Source organism: Panthera pardus, unplaced genomic scaffold (assembly GCF_024362965.1).
Source record: "Panthera pardus isolate Hobbes unplaced genomic scaffold, ASM2436296v1 HiC_scaffold_24, whole genome shotgun sequence".
In the NCBI taxonomy this organism is placed as follows: domain Eukaryota; kingdom Metazoa; phylum Chordata; class Mammalia; order Carnivora; family Felidae; genus Panthera; species Panthera pardus.
In genome coordinates this window covers 136,599,062-136,618,335 of record NW_026526810.1, presented here as the reverse complement: position 1 = coordinate 136,618,335, position 19,274 = coordinate 136,599,062, and the positions used below count along the sequence as shown (strand labels likewise).

The following is a 19,274-nucleotide window of genomic DNA, read 5'->3' as shown; positions in this document are numbered from 1 at the left end:
TACAGCATGCTTCTAGTGACTCACGGAAGAAATGGCCTGAAACTGGCTTTCTTTCTGGTGTAGGCACCAAGGCACAATGCAGTCTTCTGTTTGTGCGTTTGTTGCGTTTGTGTGACTTGTGTATATGCCTCACTCAGTTGGCTCTGCTTTTTATATCGTTCCATTGTACCCTAGGATTTTTTTTAAGTAGGCTTTGTGCCCAGTGCGGAGCCCCAGGTGGGGTTTGAACTCACGACCCTGAGATCAAGACCTGAGCTGAGATTAAGAGTTGGATGTTGAACCGACTGAGCCACCCAGGTGCCCCACTCGGGTATTTTTTTTTATTTAAATGTGTATTTGTATTCATATCAGTAGGGTAGTTGGCTTTAGAAATCAGACATCTGTTGTGACGACTGCTCGCTTTGCATAGGCTCTTTGCCCCAGCAGTTTGTGGGGGAGACTTGTGCTGCTCTCAGGTCGAAAAGACAGTCGCTTCTAAGTTGACACACAGCAGTGAGACAGTGGGGTTTTAGGTCGGTAATTTACAAAGCCGGGCGGGCCAGAATTACAGTGGTTTGAGAAAAGCAGTCAATCAACAACCGAGTGGATGCAGAGACGAAGGAATGCGTGGCTGACCCAGGAGTCCTTGAGCTAGGTCTGAGCAAGGTTAGCCGAGGTGGGGCCAGCCAGCGTTAGTGTGACAGCAGGCTGTTGGAATGAGATCTTTCCTGGTTTATTGTTGACTCCCTGCTACCTCCCCACCCATCTCCCCACCCTGACTTCTCCAGTTTCCACTGACTCCGTCTGTGCCTTCCGGGCGTGAGTCAGAGGAGGGGTAAGGGGCTTCTCTTTGAATTCTCAGAAGTCTGAGATTGTGTTAAGTTAAAATGTGATGTTTGTTCATGTTACCACACTGTAATTCCTGATTATCAGCCTACCTGGGTGAGTTCATAGAGGACTTTATCTACAGGGCTCCTTGGAAGATTCAGAACTGGCAATTTATAACCAGAAGGGTTTGTGATGGACTCCCGATGAAGGAAAGTGTTCTGTCATTTAACAAAATTAGATATTAAAACAAGTAAACCCCATTTGATGTAAGTTCAGCACATTTTTCAGAAACCTTATAATAGGTGTATCAGTGGTCTGAACTGTGAATTTGAAGCAGCTTTGAAACTAACTAAGCTGGTACTTGGAGGAAAGTGTCTGCTTTTCCTGCCCCTTGTTAGAGGACAGCCTCAGCCTGACTCTCCGTCCTGCCCTGCTCTCCAGTTCCCCTGTGTGGGCTCATCGGGGTCAAAGTCATGCCTTGCCCACTTACCGTCCTGCCTGTGGCCATACTCCCCGTCCTCGGGGTGCTGTTCTGGCTGGCCCTTTCTCCTCTGCGAGAAATGAGGTCCGTAGAGCACGGGCATGTTCCTGGGACTCCAGTGCCATTCCTGGGCTCCTCCTCCCAGAGCTGCCCCTGTCCTGTACCCAGCCAGCGGTGGGGCCGCCGCTGTGTGCAGCAGCAGGTGTTTGACCTGTGGTCCCTGGATGGGACCTGAGCAGTAGCTGGCAGTTGCTAGGGGGAGGACTTCCAGGAGCGGAGCCCCACACCACAGAGTGGAGTGGACTGGCACTGGGGAGGGAGGGGAGCTGTTCCTCGTGTCCCCTTGTCACTTGGCTTTGGGGGCTCCTGTTTCTTCAGTAGCAAATGTATTATGTGCGCTGGGTAATCTGTAAGACCGGTTCCAGATGCCTGACCACTGAGTGGCTGAAGCTGCCACAGTGGAGCGGGCGGGTGACGGGGGCGGGCAGTGCGGGTCGAGTCCAGAGGGAGGTCATGGTGCGAGCTAGAAGGGGGCAGAGTGGGACTTCCCGTGTGCCTTCCTGTGGGCTGCTGCTCTGTGACACAGTCCTCTTTCCTCTGTCCCTCCCTGACACTCCTTCCAGCCAGTCTGATCTTATTTCCTCTCCTGATAAACAAACCAAAGGCGGGGGGGGGGCATTGGTTTCTCATTTCACAATGATTTTCTGTCCATTTCAGCCAAAGATCCTCCCTCCATCCCCAGTTCTTCCTGGCAAAGTGCTTTCCTGTTTAAAGGGAACCCTGGACTCCAGTTTTTCCTTATAGTTGGGATCTCCTGTTGGCTAGTGCTTGCCTTTGGTTGATTAATTGATTGCCTTTTAGGGCAGTAAGAGAGTTCTTTTGGGGACAGTCTTGGGTTGTGGAAGAATGAAGAGATCAGGAAAAGAAAAATCTCTGAATAAACATTTAGCGCTCTAAGGGCTAAAGCTTTGTTCAGTCTTTTTTGGTGGAAGATATCCTAGGTTGTTGAATATACTTTTACCTTAGAAAATATGACACCACTCCCCCCCCCCCCCCCCCGCCACCGGAGGAGGTGACCTTTCCTGACATCACATCGTCAGGTGGGCATCCAGTCTGCTGTGGCACTGCATCCCCACCGTGGTGCTAGGGCCTTGGGCAGTGCCGGGTAACAGGACGGAAGTAGCCCTGCCTTCCCAGGCCTTCCGGGCCAGTGGGGAAGACGTCAGTGAGCTGGTATGGCTCCGAGGCCTACTTCCTGGAGGACTGATGGGCTCCTGACCCGGTCAGCCGGCTGGAGTTGGGGCCACCTCCCACCTCGGGGGGTCCCAAGGATGAGCAGGAGCCTGTGGGGGTGAGGGTTCTGCTTAGGAAGACCCAGGCTTGCCTGAGGGCCTGAGCAGCAGAAGGACCTGAGGTGTGGTGGGACCAGGGTGGGGGGCGGGGGCACGGGGGCGTAGGGGGTCCCCCCGGATGGCCCACACGTGCAGCAGGCTCTGAGCACGCAGGTCTTAGCCCGGAGCCGTGCCCCGCTGTGAGGAGTCCGAACCGGGGAGGTGATGCGACTGTGTCGGCTTTGGCACAGGTGGTGCCGTGGCCGGAGAGGCTGGAGAGTGGGTGCGAGGGCACAGGCGAGCTGTGAGGTCCCTGCAGAGGGACGGGGGCACCGGGGAGTGGTCCGAGATGGTGCGCAGGTGCAGTGACGGCAGGCGCAGGGGGAGGTGTGGGCGGCCCACGACCCTGAGCAACCCCACCCCTGCGGTTGCTGGAGCCAGAGTCCCGCGGGGGCCTCCGGCAGCCGGGCCCACTTCTCTGTCCTGGTGCCAGCACACGGGCGCCCAGCGAATGTTTGCTGAGCTGTCACCTTTTGGTGTTGGCTCATGGGATGTGGAGGAGAGGTAATTTCACCCTTTCCAAAATGTATAATAGTTATGTTTCTCTTACTTCAAAATCTACAGGTTCATTATCACCATGAAAATCAAAACATTTTAAACATTATAGCTGATCTGTTTTCTTCAGGTTACCTGAGATGTCTGTCTTCTAGGAGAACCTTAGCATAAATGATATTTAAAGTGAATCCCAGGGGCGCCTGGGTGGCTCAGTCAGTTGAGCATCTGGCTCTTGATTTTGGCTCAGGTCATGATCTCCTGGTTTGTGGGTTGGAGCCCCGCATCGGGCTCTGTACCGACAGCACGCAGCCTGTGTGGGATTCTCTCTCTCCCTCTCTCTCTCTGCCCCTCCCCTGCTCATGCTTTATGTCTTTCTCTCTAAATAAAAATAAAACAAACATTAAAAAAAATAAAAAATAAAGTTTTCATCTTAAAACAGTTTTTTTAAATGAGCCCCAAATGGTGTTTTAATTGTTGTGGTTTTGCTCTGCATCCTGCATACGTTGAATGGGTGACAAGCTGGGTCACACCCCAGTGCATATAATTTCGTAAAATTTTTCCTGGGACATTCTGTATTCCGAAGAGCATCCCAAGCTCTAGATTAAGTCAGTGAAGTAACATTGGCAGACTGAAAAAAGGCTTAAGAAATGCCAGTGCCCCGGCTCCTCCAGGTCGGTGGTCTCCAGATTCCTGGCAGTAGACTGTCCTCCCCTCCCGGCCCCACCTCTCCTCCACCCCCCGCGTCACCTGGTGCTTCTGAGGTGGTGAGTTTTTGCACGTGTGAAACAGCTGTCGAGTTTTACAAGGTTGGCGTCCTCGCTGCCTTGGGCCCCGCGGCAGAAACAGGGAACGTGTCGATTGCACGCTGCCGTATCGCTCCCTTCCCCCGCCAAACCTGCTCACCCTGGGTCTGTCCCACGGGAGTCAGTGCACGGTCCGCGGCCGTCCCCTCGAGTTCTTCTCCCTACGTCGCAGGCCACTGCGCTTCCACAGCCTAACCTGGGTGCGGCCGCTTCCTCCTCCTCTCCCGCCGTGTGGGTGTCGTGTGTCGTGGTCATGTGTCGTCGTCGGCGGTGGGAGGCAGCACCCTCAGCTCTCTCTGCTTCCACACCTGTCCCTACGTTCACCTCCTGTCTCCTCGTGATTACACTCAGCTTATGTAACTTGGGCAGGAAAGTCACAGAAGTGACGCTGCGTTTTCTCACTGGGTCCCGTCGGGTGATGGTACAATTTCATTTTGTCACACGGCTGGTGGTAGTGTTCACTCTGATACCCTGACTTAGGTAGTGGTGTCCTCCAGACCTCGCTGTAAAGTCACTTATTTCCCTTTGTTGGTAACTATTGTGTTTGGATTCACTTTGAAACTATATAAATACCTCATTTCTCATTAGAATTTTAAACTTTCATATCAGTATGGACTCCTGGTTTCCTCCTTAATGTATGCAGTCTGTGACCATTGGCGTTGGTTTTGAGTACCCATGACTCTTCGAGCCCTTCTTTGCTTTCTGGCACAGAATGTTCTAGCGCCGGCTCTGGGAGGGCCCGAGGAGTCCTGGCTCCTTTGTCGGAGGCTGGTATTTAGAAACCGAGCTCGGGCGCTAGATGCGCTCGTTGTGGGATGTTGCTGCCTCCTGGCCTGTCGGTGGACAGAGCGAGGACCCTGTGTATGTGCCCAGCCGTTGAGGTCTGTGTTTTTGATGTCCCTGTATATCGTCATGAGGTCACACTGACACCCCCGATTCTGATCCAGTCCTGCAGGGTTTATTCTCCCTTACTCGTTTTTGTTTTTAATTTTTTTTAATGTTTATTATTTTTGAGAGAGCGTGAGTGGGGGAGGGGCAGAGAGAGAGGGAGACAGAATCCGAAGCAGAGCTGTGAGCACAGAGCCCGATGCGGGGCTCGAACTCACGAGCCATGAGACCGTGACCTGAGCTGAAGTCGGACGCTCAAGCGACTGAGCCGCCCAGGCTCCCCAACTCTCCCTTATTGGTAACTCCCTTCCCTGACAGTGAGGACCCTGGCTCCCGTTATCCTCAGTTTGTTCATTTATTTGATCAGTCCTCCTGGTTACGACCTATCTCCCATCCCGTTGCCGTTCAGGAGCGTCCTCTTGACCCAGCATCTCCCCGTAGGGGCTCTGACCCCGCTCCCTGTTGGGCTCTGCCTTAAGGGCTCCAGAAGGAGACCGGAGGGGTGGAGGAGGGAGAGGGGACCGGGGACTTCCTGCCTGCTCCTCGTTGAGTGACGCCCCAGTCACCCTTCTTCCTCCAGGCCAGAGCGCCTGCCAGTAGTAGCTGCCCGGGACATCCGGGCGTCAGGTGGGCTTCTCTCCCTCTCAGCTTCTCTGGGTCCCCGCCCGTGAGCACAGAGACCCCAGTGCCAGCAGCAGCCCACCCTCAGCGGTGCGGAGCCCTTTGCCTAGTTTCCGGAATTCCCTCCTTCGGTTCCCCAACCCCACGGGTAGTCATGTTGCTTCCTGCGTGTGCGCCTGCTGTGTCCGTGGCGAGTTAGCGCTCCTAACAGTTCTTTATGTGAAACTTTGGTGCTCAGAGAGCTGGTGTGCTTCTGTCTCTGGGCTCCGCGTGACCCGGATGACGAGGTCACCCTGGTTTTGCATTGACTCTGGTTGACAGCCCCCTCTCTGCCGTTCACCTGAGAAGTCCCGTGGGATCAGCGTGACTCGGTGGCCCTGTGCGGTGGACGGGGCGGTCTGCCGCCGTGCGTGCTTGTCTTCGTGATTGGTACACACCAGTGTCACGTTTTCACTGCGTCCTCAGAACTCTTGGGTCTTTTCAAGCGTTCGTCCCATTTTCCCTGGTTTTCCCGTTCATCTGACTGGCCTGGTGAATTCATGCCCATCCAGTTCGGGGAAATTTGCGCAGAACTGTGTACAAGGCAGAAGCAACAAGACCGTTTGTATCAAAGAGGAGGAGGGAACTCGACGAGGAGGATAAGGTGATCGATGTGGAAAGAACAGGGGTGGCCGCGAGGCACTTCGCTCCTACCTGCCTCGGTCCTCAGGGTCAGTGGGCCCCTGAGGTGGGTGAGGAGTCCCGGAGGACGAAGTGGCTTCTCTGGCACGGCTGGCTACCAGGTGGTGCGCGGAGGAGCTGAAGCTCCAGAATGGGCGCTGGGCTGCTCGCCCCCGACCCCCCTGCACAGTCAGGCCACGGCAGACGAATAACGGGTTATCTATTTTTAAAAGCCGTTTAGCAGAAAGTAGGATTGAAGGTCAGATCTTTAAAGAGTGGATAACTTTGTAGGCTCTAATAGTGAAATGACGAAGGAAAAAAATGAATCAGTTCCGTTTTGTTGAAAAGATTTTTATGAAAAGTAATTTCTGTAAAGTAAAAATAGCGTAATTGAGATGAAAAGCAGGAACCGAGCGGAGGCGTGGCGTTTACAGGTAGCATGTTTCACAAAGTCAGAGTAAAGCACTTATGCAGTAGGTTAAACAAGATTAAGACGTGATCGGTGAGCAATTGTGATGAGTGGGTAGTCCTCCCCGTAGGGCTTACGAGTAGACTCGCCAGGCCTCAGAGAACTGCCCGTTCAAAAGGCAGGTGAACCATCCGTGTATGGTGTTGGGGGCGGGGTGTGGCGACAGATTAGGAACCACAAAAAAAGTTAGTGCCTTTTGGAGAATCCTGGGATTTCATCCTAAAATTACTTTAAAATAGTAAAAAAGCTTCTGTGCATGCAAAGGTTCATTGCAGATTTATTCACCATAAAGAAGGTACTGATTTTCAAAATTAAAAGTTTAACCCGTCTGTTCAGTAGACACATGATTTACAATTGTTGGTGCACCAACTTAGTGAAATGGTATGCATCTGTTAAAATGATAATTGAGTGGTACAGAGACATGAGACATCTAAAAAGTAAAAGAATACAGACGATATGAAACATGGAATATGCCTACGAGCAAGAATGGCACGGGGTCACGGGCAAATTAAAAGTGGCTCATTACGGGTAGGATTCTCTTTGATTTTCATGAATATGTGTTTGGGTTGTACATTGAAAACAGTGACTGCCACCTCTCGTGAGTCTTGGGGTTTTGTGGAACAGTCCAGAATGTTGCATTATGCCCCTGCCAGAGCGAGCATCTCTGCGGCGTGCACTCGAGTGCGCTCTGTGCCACAGTTTGTTCGTAGCGGGTCAGCTCTCTTTCCTCTCCTACGCTCTCCCTTCTGGTGGTAAAATACAACAGATGAGATTTGCTGGGATCGTTTTTTTTTTCATTGTACAATGAACGGTTCCATGCGGTTCCCCTAGAAGGTACCAGGAGAGGTTGAGGTTTTTGGTGGCTGTTTGAAGTACAGATATCTATTAGAGGAGTTTTGGGAATGGTTGTTTGGGGGTGATATTTGAAAGAAATAAAAAGCCATAGATAACCTTTCAAGTTCTAGCTCAAGGGTTTTCTTTAGCCTGGCCTTTTGTTTTTTGGTTTTTTTTTTGTTAAATCGTCCCCATGTGTCCTATTTCCTGATCTCTGTGCTGATGGGCATTTGCACTGATAGTGGTAACAATTCATTGTCCTTAGGCACCAAGAACCTTGTGGTGCTCTGGCTGTTGTTCCTGTGATCACTGAACCATGGTGACCAAACCTTAAAGGTATTTATTAAGCCGCTATTTAAGGAGAAAAACTGCAGAATTCAGTTAATAATATGGAGCTCAATTAGAAACCCGGAAAACGTCAGATTGCAGGTTTTGGCTGCAGGCTGTTGGCTGTTTTTGGAGATGGTTGCAGATGCACGTGTAGTTGTGAGAAATAACACAGAGCCCTTGTACCTTTTGCCCAATGGAAACGTTTTGCAAAACTAGTAGTGGGGAATTTGAAAGAGAACTGTGTGAAGGTTAGTGTAAAACGTGGATTTAGGCCTGAAGGTGAAAATAAGAACAGCTGTAAGAGATGTGACGCGTGGTGGTCAGGAGTGCACGGTCCCTGGAGTTGAACTGCGGGACTTCTGTCCTGGTGCTGCCTCTCGCTCCGCTCATGGAACGAAATTACCCACGGTCTCTGGAAAGGTTTCCTGGGCCGCGGTCACAAATTACCATAAACTGGGGGGCTTAAGACAACAGATATTTTCCTCTCACAGTTGGGGAAGCCAAGTCCAAAGTCAAGGTGTGTGAGCAGGGCTGTGCTCCCTCTAGAGGCCCCCGGGAGGACCCCTGTCTCTTCCAGCCTCTGGCGCACTTGGTGTCCCGTGGCTTATGACTGCATCATTCCAGTCCCTGCCTCCCATCTTCCCGGGGCTGTTTCCCTTCTGTGTCCAGATTCCCTCCTCTTAATAAGGACACCAGTCCTTTTGTGTTTAGGCCCCATCTCATTCGTGTTTGTGACCTCAAGTTGACTACATTTGGAAAGACCCCACTTCCAAATAAGGCCACAGTCACAGATTCTGGGTGGACACTACTGATTTGGGGAGGGGGGAGGAGACCCTATTCAGCCCAGCACGCTGTCCACAGAAACCTGGCTCAGTTTTCTCCTCCCTACAACGTGGATAATAAAAGGATGATTATTCTGTTACCTGTGCATGCGTGCATGGAACACGTGAGTGCCGTGTAAAGTGCTTCTGCCCGTTTCTTACCGAGGTCACTGCTAGAGTCCCCACGTGATTAGCAAGGATGGTTACGATGTCCGGGAGCACCGCCTGCACTTCAGAGGTGGCCGCCGTTCTGCGAGAGTTTTCTGTCTCGTGTTCCCCCCGCCCCACCCCGGGCTGCCCTGTGGCTCCACGGAGCCTACTCACCTCCAATGTACCTGCTGCTTGTGTTCACGACCAGCGGCAGCGGACCTCTGTGTGGCAGCATTTGTCACAGCAGGTGCTGAAGGACAGGGGCCGAGGATGAACATCTGCGTAGTTGAGCGCAGACACAGACTTCCCAACACCTGTCAGATACCAAGCATTTTAAAAAGTAAACCCTTTGGGGCGCCTGGGTGGCTCAGTCGGTTAAGCGTCCGACTTCGGCTCAGGTCACGATCTCGCGGTCCGTGAGTTCGAGCCCCGCGTCAGGCTCGGGCCTGATGGCTCAGAGCCTGGAGCCTGTTTCCGATTCTGTGTCTCCCTCTCTCTCTGACCCTCCCCCGTTCATGCTCTGTCTCTGTCTCAAAAATGAATAAACGTTAAAAAAAAAAAAAAATTAAAAAAAACTAAACCTTTGTTTCCTAAAAAAGCTATGTCATGTAGTGGAATGCCCCAGTCAGGTTGTTGAATTTTTACGTAGTACCAACTTACTAGAGTAAATTGTTGATTTCCTTTTTTTGAATTTATAGCTAAGCCGTTTACACAGCTGGTCAAGGAGATGCAGCTTCATCGAGAAGACTTCGAAATAATTAAAGTAATCGGAAGAGGTGCTTTCGGTGAGGTAAGATGAACTTCTGTTTTGCTCATTTTGCCTAGAACGGGAGAGCAGCCGCCGCCACCAGGCGTCTGTAGGACCCTGAGCATCGATCGGGGGGACGGGTCGTTGTCACTGTCACTTGGAGAGGAGTTCTTGGTGGGCGGAACCTGCGGGGTACAATTAGGAGGAGAAAAATAAAAACAAAAGCTGGTGGCCGGTGAGCTACCCTGAATATTGTCTGGACCAAAATCGTCTCTTTGAGACAAAGAAGTTTATTAAAAGTCCACTTGTTAATTGAAAACGTCCCGGCAGTCACCTGCAGAATGTGGGGAGGCCACAGCGGCCGCGCCCGTCACCAGCAGCCTGCCCGCCGTCAGTGCTCGAGCTGTGCCTGGGCCCGGCCTGCGCGGCCTCATCCCGCCCCCGGCCCGGCCTCTGCAGGGGGCGGCCCGTCCAGGCTCCGCGTGTGCAGCGGGCGTCGTGCCCCCACCGAGGCTCCGGCCGCGGCTCCCCCCGCAGACTGGGATCGGTGGGTGTACGCTTAGTAGCGGAGAGCCGAGCCTCCAAAGCTTCTGGATGCGCCGACCCCTCCGCTTAAGCTTTCCCCTTAGCTCTGCTGCTGGGGCGTCACGTGTGGGGCCCAGCGGTGACCCGCCCTGTCCCGTCACGCGTGCTCTGCCTGACGGTGACCCAACCTGCCGTGACGAGAAGGTGCTCCAGAATACTCGGGACTTGTGTGCCAGGCGTACGTTTCCTCCCGTGTCCAGGTCTGGTTTTGTCGTTTAGTGAGGAGAAAGAGACCTTTCAAAATTGAAACCCGATTCGGCGCAGCATGTACTTTTGCCGACTGTCTCCCTGGCAGCAGGACCGGGCCCGGGCCCTTGCGGGGATCTGCGGGGACGCCGCACCCCTAGCACCGGGTTGGGGAGGCGCAGGGGTGCCGCGGGGCAGGGGAGGGTCGCTCTCCAGAAGAGGGGGAGACGGCGGTGTTGTGCCACAATAGGCTACGGTGATTGTCACTGCTCTTCTTTGCAAAGAACTTAACTGCACGGCTCGGATTTCTGAGCTTCAGAGAAGGTGGCCTGTGTCACCTTTTAAGTTCCTCCCAAACTCAGGAAATCCGTCCTTGCCCAGGCCTTCCCGAAAGTCCTTGGGTTCTCTCCCCTACCTTTGCTCCCTCTCCAGGCTTTCTCGGCCTGTGTAAGTCCCTCCCCCACCCCGGGGCCCCGTGGCCTGGGCTCAGATCGCCATCGGGCTCCTCCGGCCACGCGCCCATCCTGCGACCCGTCTGGGTTCCCTGCACGTGCTCGCAGTCCTCCCCCCGCCTCAGAAAGAATCTTGGATTCTGTGGCTAAGGTCACTGCCACTGTTTGGTAATGGTGGCGTCACTGCCATTGCCTCCCCGGGGTGCTCTTGCAACCCTGCATCTCATCTACTGTCTTACACCAGGTTTCTCAGTTGGCCCAGCGATGTTCTTCGTGGCGGTTTGTTTTGGTTCCTCCAGTACTGGATCGGGGCTGGCACCAGGTGTCCCACTGAGTTGTCATGTCCCCAGATCAGTTGTTAATGTTGTGTAAGATTACTTCTGTTGGTTTTCTTTACGGAAACGTCTCATTTTGGAGGTGCTTGTAGCATCGGCTCTCTTTGATGCAATTAGGACTGAGTTTTGGGCCAAGAAGTTGTTTCCGGTAAACTAAACAAGATTTTTACAGCTTGTTTATTTTATAAGTTGTGCAATTAGAGAAAGCTTGTTCAATATACAGGAGTTTTTGTTTTTACATTAAATTGTACTCCTGCATTTCACTTCTACATGTTCTTGGTTTGACAGGTGTTTTTCTGTGGACAGATGTATTCTTTTTCCTTCTGGGTATTTTATCAAAGGCACTGGCATATTTTCTGGACATGGCCTGTGCCCAGACAGGCCTCTTCTAAAGAAGTAAGCTTCTAGTAAGAGATCAGAGTGCTCTGTGTCTCATTTTCAGCAAGATCTGGATTGTTCAAAAGTTATCGGCTCTACCATTTCTTCCAAGTGAGGCCATTTCTGTAGTAAATACTGAGTAGCCTTTTCTCCCCTATTTCACCCCTCTGGTAACCACCAGATTGTTCTCTGCATCGATGAGTCTGTTTCTGTTTTGTTTTGTTTTGTTTTGTTTTTTTCAGATTCTACGTAAAAGGGAAATCATTTGGTATTGGTCTTTCTCTGTCTGAACTTACTTCACTTAGCATTATACCTTCTAGATCCATCCATGTTATTGCAGATGGTGAGATCTCTTCCTTTTTGCGGCTGCGTAGTATTCCATTGTAGGTATATATGACATCTTCTTTATCCATTCATCAGGCAGTGGACACGTAGGTTATTGCCACATCTTGGCCATTGTAAATAATGCTGCAGTGAACGTAGGGATGCATCTGTCTTTTTGAGTTAGTGCTTTTGTTTTCTTTGGATAAATACCCAGAAGTGAAATTGCTGGGTCAGAAGGTAGTTATATTTCAAACTTTTTGAGGAACCTCCATACTGTTTTCCACAGTGGCTGCATCAATTTGTATTCCCACCATAGCGCACAAGTCTTTTCTCCAGATCCTTGCAGACACTTACTTATTTTTTTTTGTCTTCTTGATAATGGCATTCTGACGGGTGCGAGGTGTGGTACCTTGTTGTGGTTTTGATTTGCATTTCCCTGATGATAAGTGACGTGGAGCATCTTTTCATGTGTCTTGTTGACCGTCTGTATGTCTTCTTTGGAGAAATGTCTGCTTAAGTTTTCCGCCCGTTGTTAAAATTGGATCATTTGCTTTTTGATACTGAGTTGTGTGTGTTCATTATCTATTCTAGACATAGCCCCTTATGGGATATATGTTTTGCAAATATCTTCTCCCATTCCGTAGGTCACCTTTTGTTTGTGGATGGTCTCCACTCATGTGCAGAAGCTCTTTAGTTTGATGTCCCAGTAGTTTAGTTTTGCTTTTGTTTTCCTTGGAGAGAGATCCAGAAAAGTATTGCTAAGGCCGACATCCAAGAGGTTACTGCCTGTGTCTTATTGTAGGATTTTTATGGTTTCGGGTGTTATATTTTATTTAAATCTTTAATCCATTTTGAGGGTTCTTTTTTGTTTTTTTGTTTTTTTGCATGCTATAAGAAAATGGTTCCGTTTCATTCTTTTGCATGTAGCTGTCCAGTTTTCTGAGCACTGTCGAAGAGATGGTCTTTTCCCATTGTATATTCCTGCCTCCTTTGTCAATTAATTGATCTGTGTGTCTGTTTTTGTGCCAGCACAGTACTGTTTTGATCACCACAGCCTTGTAGTATAGCGTGAAATCCGGGCACGTGATACCTCCAGCTTTGTTCTTTCTCAAGATTGTTTTGACTCTTTGGGGCCTTTGTGGGTCCATACAGATTTTAGGATTATTTGTTCTAATTCTGTGAAAAATGCTGTTGGTATTTTGATAGGGATTACATTATAGTAGCTTTTGTTTTTAACACTAACATTTCACCTATTGATTGTAGCTGATTTCTAGGAAGAAATCGACACTTCTAATGTGATGACATCACGTGTGCCCAGATTGCGTGTTCTGGGACACGTGGGAGAACTCACCGAACCTTTGTTCGGCATTCTTTGTTCTTTATTCACAATCGGAGCGAGCTTGGTTAGTGGTTCTAAGACCACAGCTAGTAAACAGCAGCTTAAACAGGTGTCACGAGAAGAGCCACCACCGCGAGCACTCGGGTGGCAGTGAGAGAGATGACCGAAGGAGGTGACTTGAGGACGACTTCCACATGGCGGGCTGCGGGAAGCCGTGTGCTGTGGGAGGGGCCTTTGACCCTCACCAGACTCTGGGGTTCCATCAGGGCATGTCCTTTGTGGACCCCCCGCCCTATCGTCAGGCCCAGGGAAGATAATATTTAATCATAACTGTCTTTATAATAATCCTTAACGTGCAGGCACTTGAGGGTGAGACTCTGCTGCTTGTTAGCATGTTATTTAAACCTCTCGGCCTCAGGTTCTGTATCTAAAATATGGATATAAAAATAGCCACCATCGAGGACTGTGGTGAGGGTTACCTGAGAGGGTGCAGGTCAATTTGTGAGCAGAGTTCCTGGCACGGGGAAAGCGCCTGGTGCATGTTAGCTTGTGTGGTTACTTTGACGATGTTACTGTATGACATGCATCGTTTAGGAAAGCAAGGAAGTAAATAATTGTTTATGCCTGCCGTGTGGCTGTCTGCCATTGGCAGCAAAAAGGGACAGCCATACGTAAGTAGCTTATGGTTTTGTGATGGGGACTTAGGCCAGTGAATGATTTTTGCAGGGTAGAATGTGCCGTGTGCTGGCGCAGGCATCACCTCTGGTATTGGTAAGTGATGTCAGAGCGCGTCTGAGATTTGGCAGGGACTGGGAAATCCAGTAGGACTTCCTGCAAGAGGTGGCATTTGAATTGTACCTTGAAGAACGTGGCTGCCAGCCAACATGCCGAGTGCCCGCTATATGCCTAACCCCGTTCGAAGTGCATTTAGGTGTGTTCGCTGGTTTGTCCTCATAGCAGTCTGGGGCCAGTACTGCTATTACCCCCTTTTCTAGTTGTAGAAACCGAGGCACAAAGAAGAGGATTTGCCCAGGTCCCACTCCAGAGCCCACGCCGGCACTCAGTGCCCCTTGAGGAACAGATCGCAGAGGCAAGAGCTGGCATGTCCAGGCCGGCGGTGGGAGGAGGAGGTAGACGTAGCACCAGTGGGGCAGGTGGCAGGAGCGTGGGGACGGAACCCTTGAACACGGGGAGGAAAGGTTGGGAGCAGTGAGTGGATTTTGAAGTTTTTATGGTGAAAGTCCCAGGCACGTGTCCCAGGCTCGCCCAGGGCGGCCAGCCCCGCTGTGCGCCCACCGCCTACCGCGGAAGTTCTTGGAACTGAGCAGGGACATGCACGTTGTGGTGTGGCGAACGGCAAGTTTCGATGCTTAGCAGGACGGATCTGCATTTACGTGAAGAACTTGTGTCTCCTCAGCAGCTCGTTTTCCAGGGTTTCATTTCTCCGGGCACTTGAGATGTCACTGTAGTTACGTGACAACGTGTGCTGGCTTTTGGTTCCTTCAGCTACGTTTTTGTTAAACTCCTGTTTGTGTTCCAGGTTGCTGTTGTCAAAATGAAGAACACTGAGCGAATTTATGCGATGAAAATCCTCAACAAGTGGGAAATGCTTAAAAGAGCAGAGGTAAGCGTGGAGTAGTAAAGAGTAAAGGAGAAGGGGGTTGTGAGGGGCATGTGCTGGGTCCCCACCACAGTCCTCGCAGAGCTGGGCCTCCCCCCTCCCTCCTTGACAAGAGTGACCTGTGTCTTGTCGCCACCGTCTCCGCCCCTCCCGGCGCACACGCCTCTCTGCGCTCTCCTGCGCACTCCTCTCTCCTCTCTGCGCCAGAGCCCCCCCCCCCCCCCCCCCCCCCCCCCCCCGGCCGAGGGCTGCTCACTGTAAGGACCAATCAAAACCTTTGCGGGAACTCTGGGCATTTATCTCAGCTCTGCTTCCTGTTCACAAGGCATTACTGGATCTGGAGCCTGCGTAAGCACAGAGATGTCTGTGTACGCCCTCCCAGAGGGAGGACGGAGATCGTAAGCAGAAGTAGGTGGTCACTGCTTGGCAGGTCTAGACGCGCTTTTCCTTACTTCGGTGTCCCTCCCTCTGGGGCCTGTTTCACGGTCCCGACCCTGGCCGCTCCGGCCCCCGATGGAGTCGGTGAGGCTGCTGGGCCAGCCCGAGCTCTTCCTCTGGTCCTACCAGACTCAGCCCCGGTCTGCCTTCACCCCCCATCTTCTGTGGTCCTCCACTTTGTGTCAGGGAGCCAAGCATCCTTCCTTTCCAAGGCTCTGTCACTTACCCTGTGTCCTCTCGCTGGGCTTCCCCAGGCTGAACGCCCTCAGCGCCACCTCCGCTGCCCCAGCTGTGAAGCAAGCTCACCCCGGGACTGAGTGCCCCTGGGATTAGCCACCTCCTCCTCCGGAAACTGCTTCTCTGGTTTCTGGCGTCTCTTGTCGTGTCACTCTGAACCTTCCTTGTAATTTTAGGTGGCCTTTCCTGTGCTCGGTAGTTCTTCCCTGGGATGATGATGCCACTTGGGCAGATACCAGTACAAACGTCTGTTCTGGTCAGATCCCTCCCCTGAGCTCAGGTTGTCGTCAGCTTGGTGGGTGGGCGTTCTCACTCAGTATCCTCAGTGCGTCCTACCTGTCCGTCACGGCCTGTTCTCCTTCCCCGTCCCTACCCTCCTCCTTCCCACCGTGGTGCCCAGCACCGGGCCTCTGCCGGATGAATGCAGGCTGGTTAACTGAAGCATCGCTGTGTTTGTGGTCACCTGGGCCTGGGGACTCTGCCTCAGGTGGCACCGCGGTGGCCGTGCCTCGGCCTCAGCAGCCCTTCGTGGCACCGTCCGCGCTCTGGGGGGTCAAGGGAAATCGCTGGAGTGACTCTTCCGTGGGAACAGGGTAGCTGGTGGTGCATCAGACAGAGTTTGGGGGAGGAATAAGCAGGGAAATAAAGGCTAGTAGCAAATTCATTTAAGTTTATATTTTTAGAGGAGTGATTGGTTGTTCAGTGTCAGCCTCCAGACCGGTGTGTGTGTGTGTGTATGTGTGTGTGTTTATGTTTAAAAGTCCCAAGGTTGGGGAGAGGTGATTCTCACCTTACCATAACTAGTTAGTATTTACCCAAATGTCATGGTGAGTACATTCTGAAATTATGAAATTTAAATCTGGTTACAGAGATCCTACCTAATTGGCATAGTCGGAAAAGTCCAAGGATGTCTGCTAATTATTACGATTATCCCAGGGTACATGTCATGGGATATATGTGTGTGTGTGTGTGTGTGTGTGTGTGTGTGTGATACATATAAAAACTTAATAATATTGATATAACAGGGTTAAAGTGATTTATCTTTTTATTCCTAATAAGTTTATTGTGAACACTAAATTAATCTTTGAAAGCATGACGTCAACAAGAGGGGGCAGTGGAAAAGTCACTAAGCTGTGAATTCATAACTTTGTGGGTCGTGCTGTGCTTTCTAGCTCATCTGTTTTGCTCATTAAAAAAGTACTGAAAGTTCTCAAAACAAAACTGCTGAATAATACATATATTTCCTGTCTGTGGGTCATCATGCTGGTGACCCCGAGTTTAAGAATGGCTTTTATTCTAAATGTGGATGGGTAGACCCTTGAGAACGTGGAGCCCCGGCCCTGGGGCTTCCTTGCAGCTGCCCTGCGCCAGGCCCTGTGGGCTGGGGGGCCGCGGGCTGGGGGGCATAGCATTGGTCTCTGCACGTTTGGACATTGTAAGCTGATTGCTGGTCCATTTGAGTTGTTTTATCTGCTTTTAATTAGTAGAATTGGGGCACATCTACTTCAGTCATTTTTTTCCGAAATAAAAAATTTTAAAAACAAGTTTAGAATACAAAGCTCATAGGACAAAACAAGTTCCAGAGGTCACTGTGAGTCTCATGAGAGAGCAGGTAGGACTCCCCAGTGCCTTGTGGACCAAGGGCTCCCATCAGTGCCACTGTCATGGGCACTTTGTTAAGTGCCCATAACTTTGTTAAGCTTCGCAAGTTTCAGATCTAGAGGGAGTTAAAATCTTAGGTGATCAACAAAGAGAAAGTTTTATTATGATTATGCCAAAATACCTGGTCACTTTTAAATCTAGGTACCACCTGTGTAATAAAGCTCTTAAAAAAAAATAAACCGTAACAGCCTAAAAGACAGCCTTTTACCTGTATGCTGCAGACCATACTTCTTCACAGAATCCTGTTACGACCATGGCACCAGTTACCGTGATTAAATCACTTTCCAGCGCTCAGCTCAGTGAGCAGGTGTGTGCCCTTTCCTGCCGGCCACGTGGCTGCTAGACTGTAGGTGTGTGACAGCGAGGGGCAGACGCGGGGCGGCCACATCCCAGGCTATCGAGAGGAAGCCGGTCTGGTCCAGAGAGGTCGGGCAGTGCTGGGTGGGAGGGGCCCACCTAGGAGTGTTGCTGAGATCCACCTGGGAGCAGGGCCGACTCTCCTTTGTCGGCTGCAGAGGTGGCGTGTGTGGAAGGGGCAGGGGCCGGGCCCGTCCTGAGGAAGTGAGCTCTCCGAAGCCTCGCTGCAGGAAGGGCCTGGGGGAGGCGAGGGTGCGTCTGGTTCCAGGTGAGTGAGGGACGCCGAGCTTCCTGCAGCCTGGGAGGCAGGTGACGCGTCTCCAGAGCCTGTCACGGCAGGGGCCCCTCTGTTCAGGACCGTACTCCTTGGACAGGCACAGACCGACTCTCCCCCTGATTCTTCACAGACTGCTTGTTTCCGAGAAGAGCGCGACGTGCTGGTGAACGGCGACTGCCAGTGGATCACTACTCTGCACTACGCCTTTCAGGACGAGAACTACCTGGTACGTCTGGGTCTCAGGCGCTTCAAGGGTCTGTCAAATGGCACGTGGGTGAAATTGGTTGGTTCCTTTGTGCTGCTACTAAAAACCGAACAAGGCGGTTTGGAATTGACAGTGTTTATATGTGCTCGGAGAGAACGAAGGGGTTGCTTTAAGGTAGTAACTGGGTGGGGTTTTTTGAAGGCAGACAATTCTCATCACGAGATAACCTGATTAGTTTTGTTCCCCGGGTTTATTACATTTAAATAAACTGGGGCTTCGAGACATTTTCCATCTTGGATTACGTTTGAAGAGAGAGGGCCGCGAGGACCCACAGTGGCTCAGCCTTTGGCGCTGAGTGGGTAATCGTGTCACCCACGATGCCTGACGCTGTCCGAGGACACTGCTGCTGTGCAGTCCTCCCCGAACGAGCTGGGCTCGCTGAGGTCTTCTGACGTGGGTTTTGGGGGGACTCTTGTTATCTGTTCCTTCCGACCTAAGTGGGGGCTTTCAGTCTTGACCAGTCAGTCCGCTGTGCGATTGACACGTGTGCCCCGAGGTGAGCGTAGATGCCTGTAAAACAGACACAAAACAGCGGCTCACGAGGGAAAAGAAGCCAAACCTTTGCCCTCAGCTGCTCTTAATTCCAGAGTGACCGTGTGACCGAAGGTTTGCCTAAACCTAAAAAGGTCCTCACGTGGAGCTCTGGGTGTGCGGGGCAAGCACCGTCCTTGGAGAAGCTGGTCTCTGCCCGGCTCCTCCTGCCTGCGCAGCCCCAGCGGTGGCCGCAGGGGCTTCGAAGGTCTGCACAGCCTCGGGCCAGGGACCTGAGCTCGATCTCCCTGAGCTCACCCGCACTTCTGTGCTCCGTTCCTACAGCAAGAGGGACATAGGGTCTCTTTTATTCATCTTACAACCGTCTCTTTCCCACGTCAAAGACATCCATCAGTTTTGAATGTCCAGAATTAGGTAACATGGTTTGTTACACTGTTTATTTAGAATTTACAACATACATGTTTATATCTACAGAGGGACCGTTGTGTTTATCGAGCAGGGGCGCATGGGTTAGCTCCGTCTCCCCAGGGCCCCCGTGCCTTAGGCCCTGAAGGTTGTCACCACGTTTTAAATGGGGCAACTGGAGCGGGAGGGGACGTAGCCACTTGTCCAAGCGTGTGACGGGAGGTGGTGCTCAGGGCCCTTCCCCAGCAGACCGCCGAGTGCACATCACCCCCGCTCAGAGGCGACCATCTCAGGTCCATTTCCGAGGAGTTCAGGCGCAGATCTGTACAGAAGGAAAACAACATATTTTGTTTAATCTTTCCTGAAGTCAGCATAGTGTCTTGCAGTCTGAAATGTCTGATAGAAGATGGTCAGTTAGGAATC

General features: G+C 51.5%; 1 protein-coding gene across 1 annotated transcript in view; it reads left to right on the top strand.

Moving 5' to 3' along the window:
• The window catches only part of CDC42BPB (CDC42 binding protein kinase beta), a 101,565-nt gene that overhangs the window by 31,497 nt on the left and 50,794 nt on the right, over positions 1-19,274 (top strand). Inside the window, 3 exon segments of the mRNA XM_019462318.2 lie at positions 9,449-9,540; positions 14,638-14,721; positions 17,820-17,915. Coding sequence (XP_019317863.2) covers positions 9,449-9,540; positions 14,638-14,721; positions 17,820-17,915 — 272 coding nt within the window.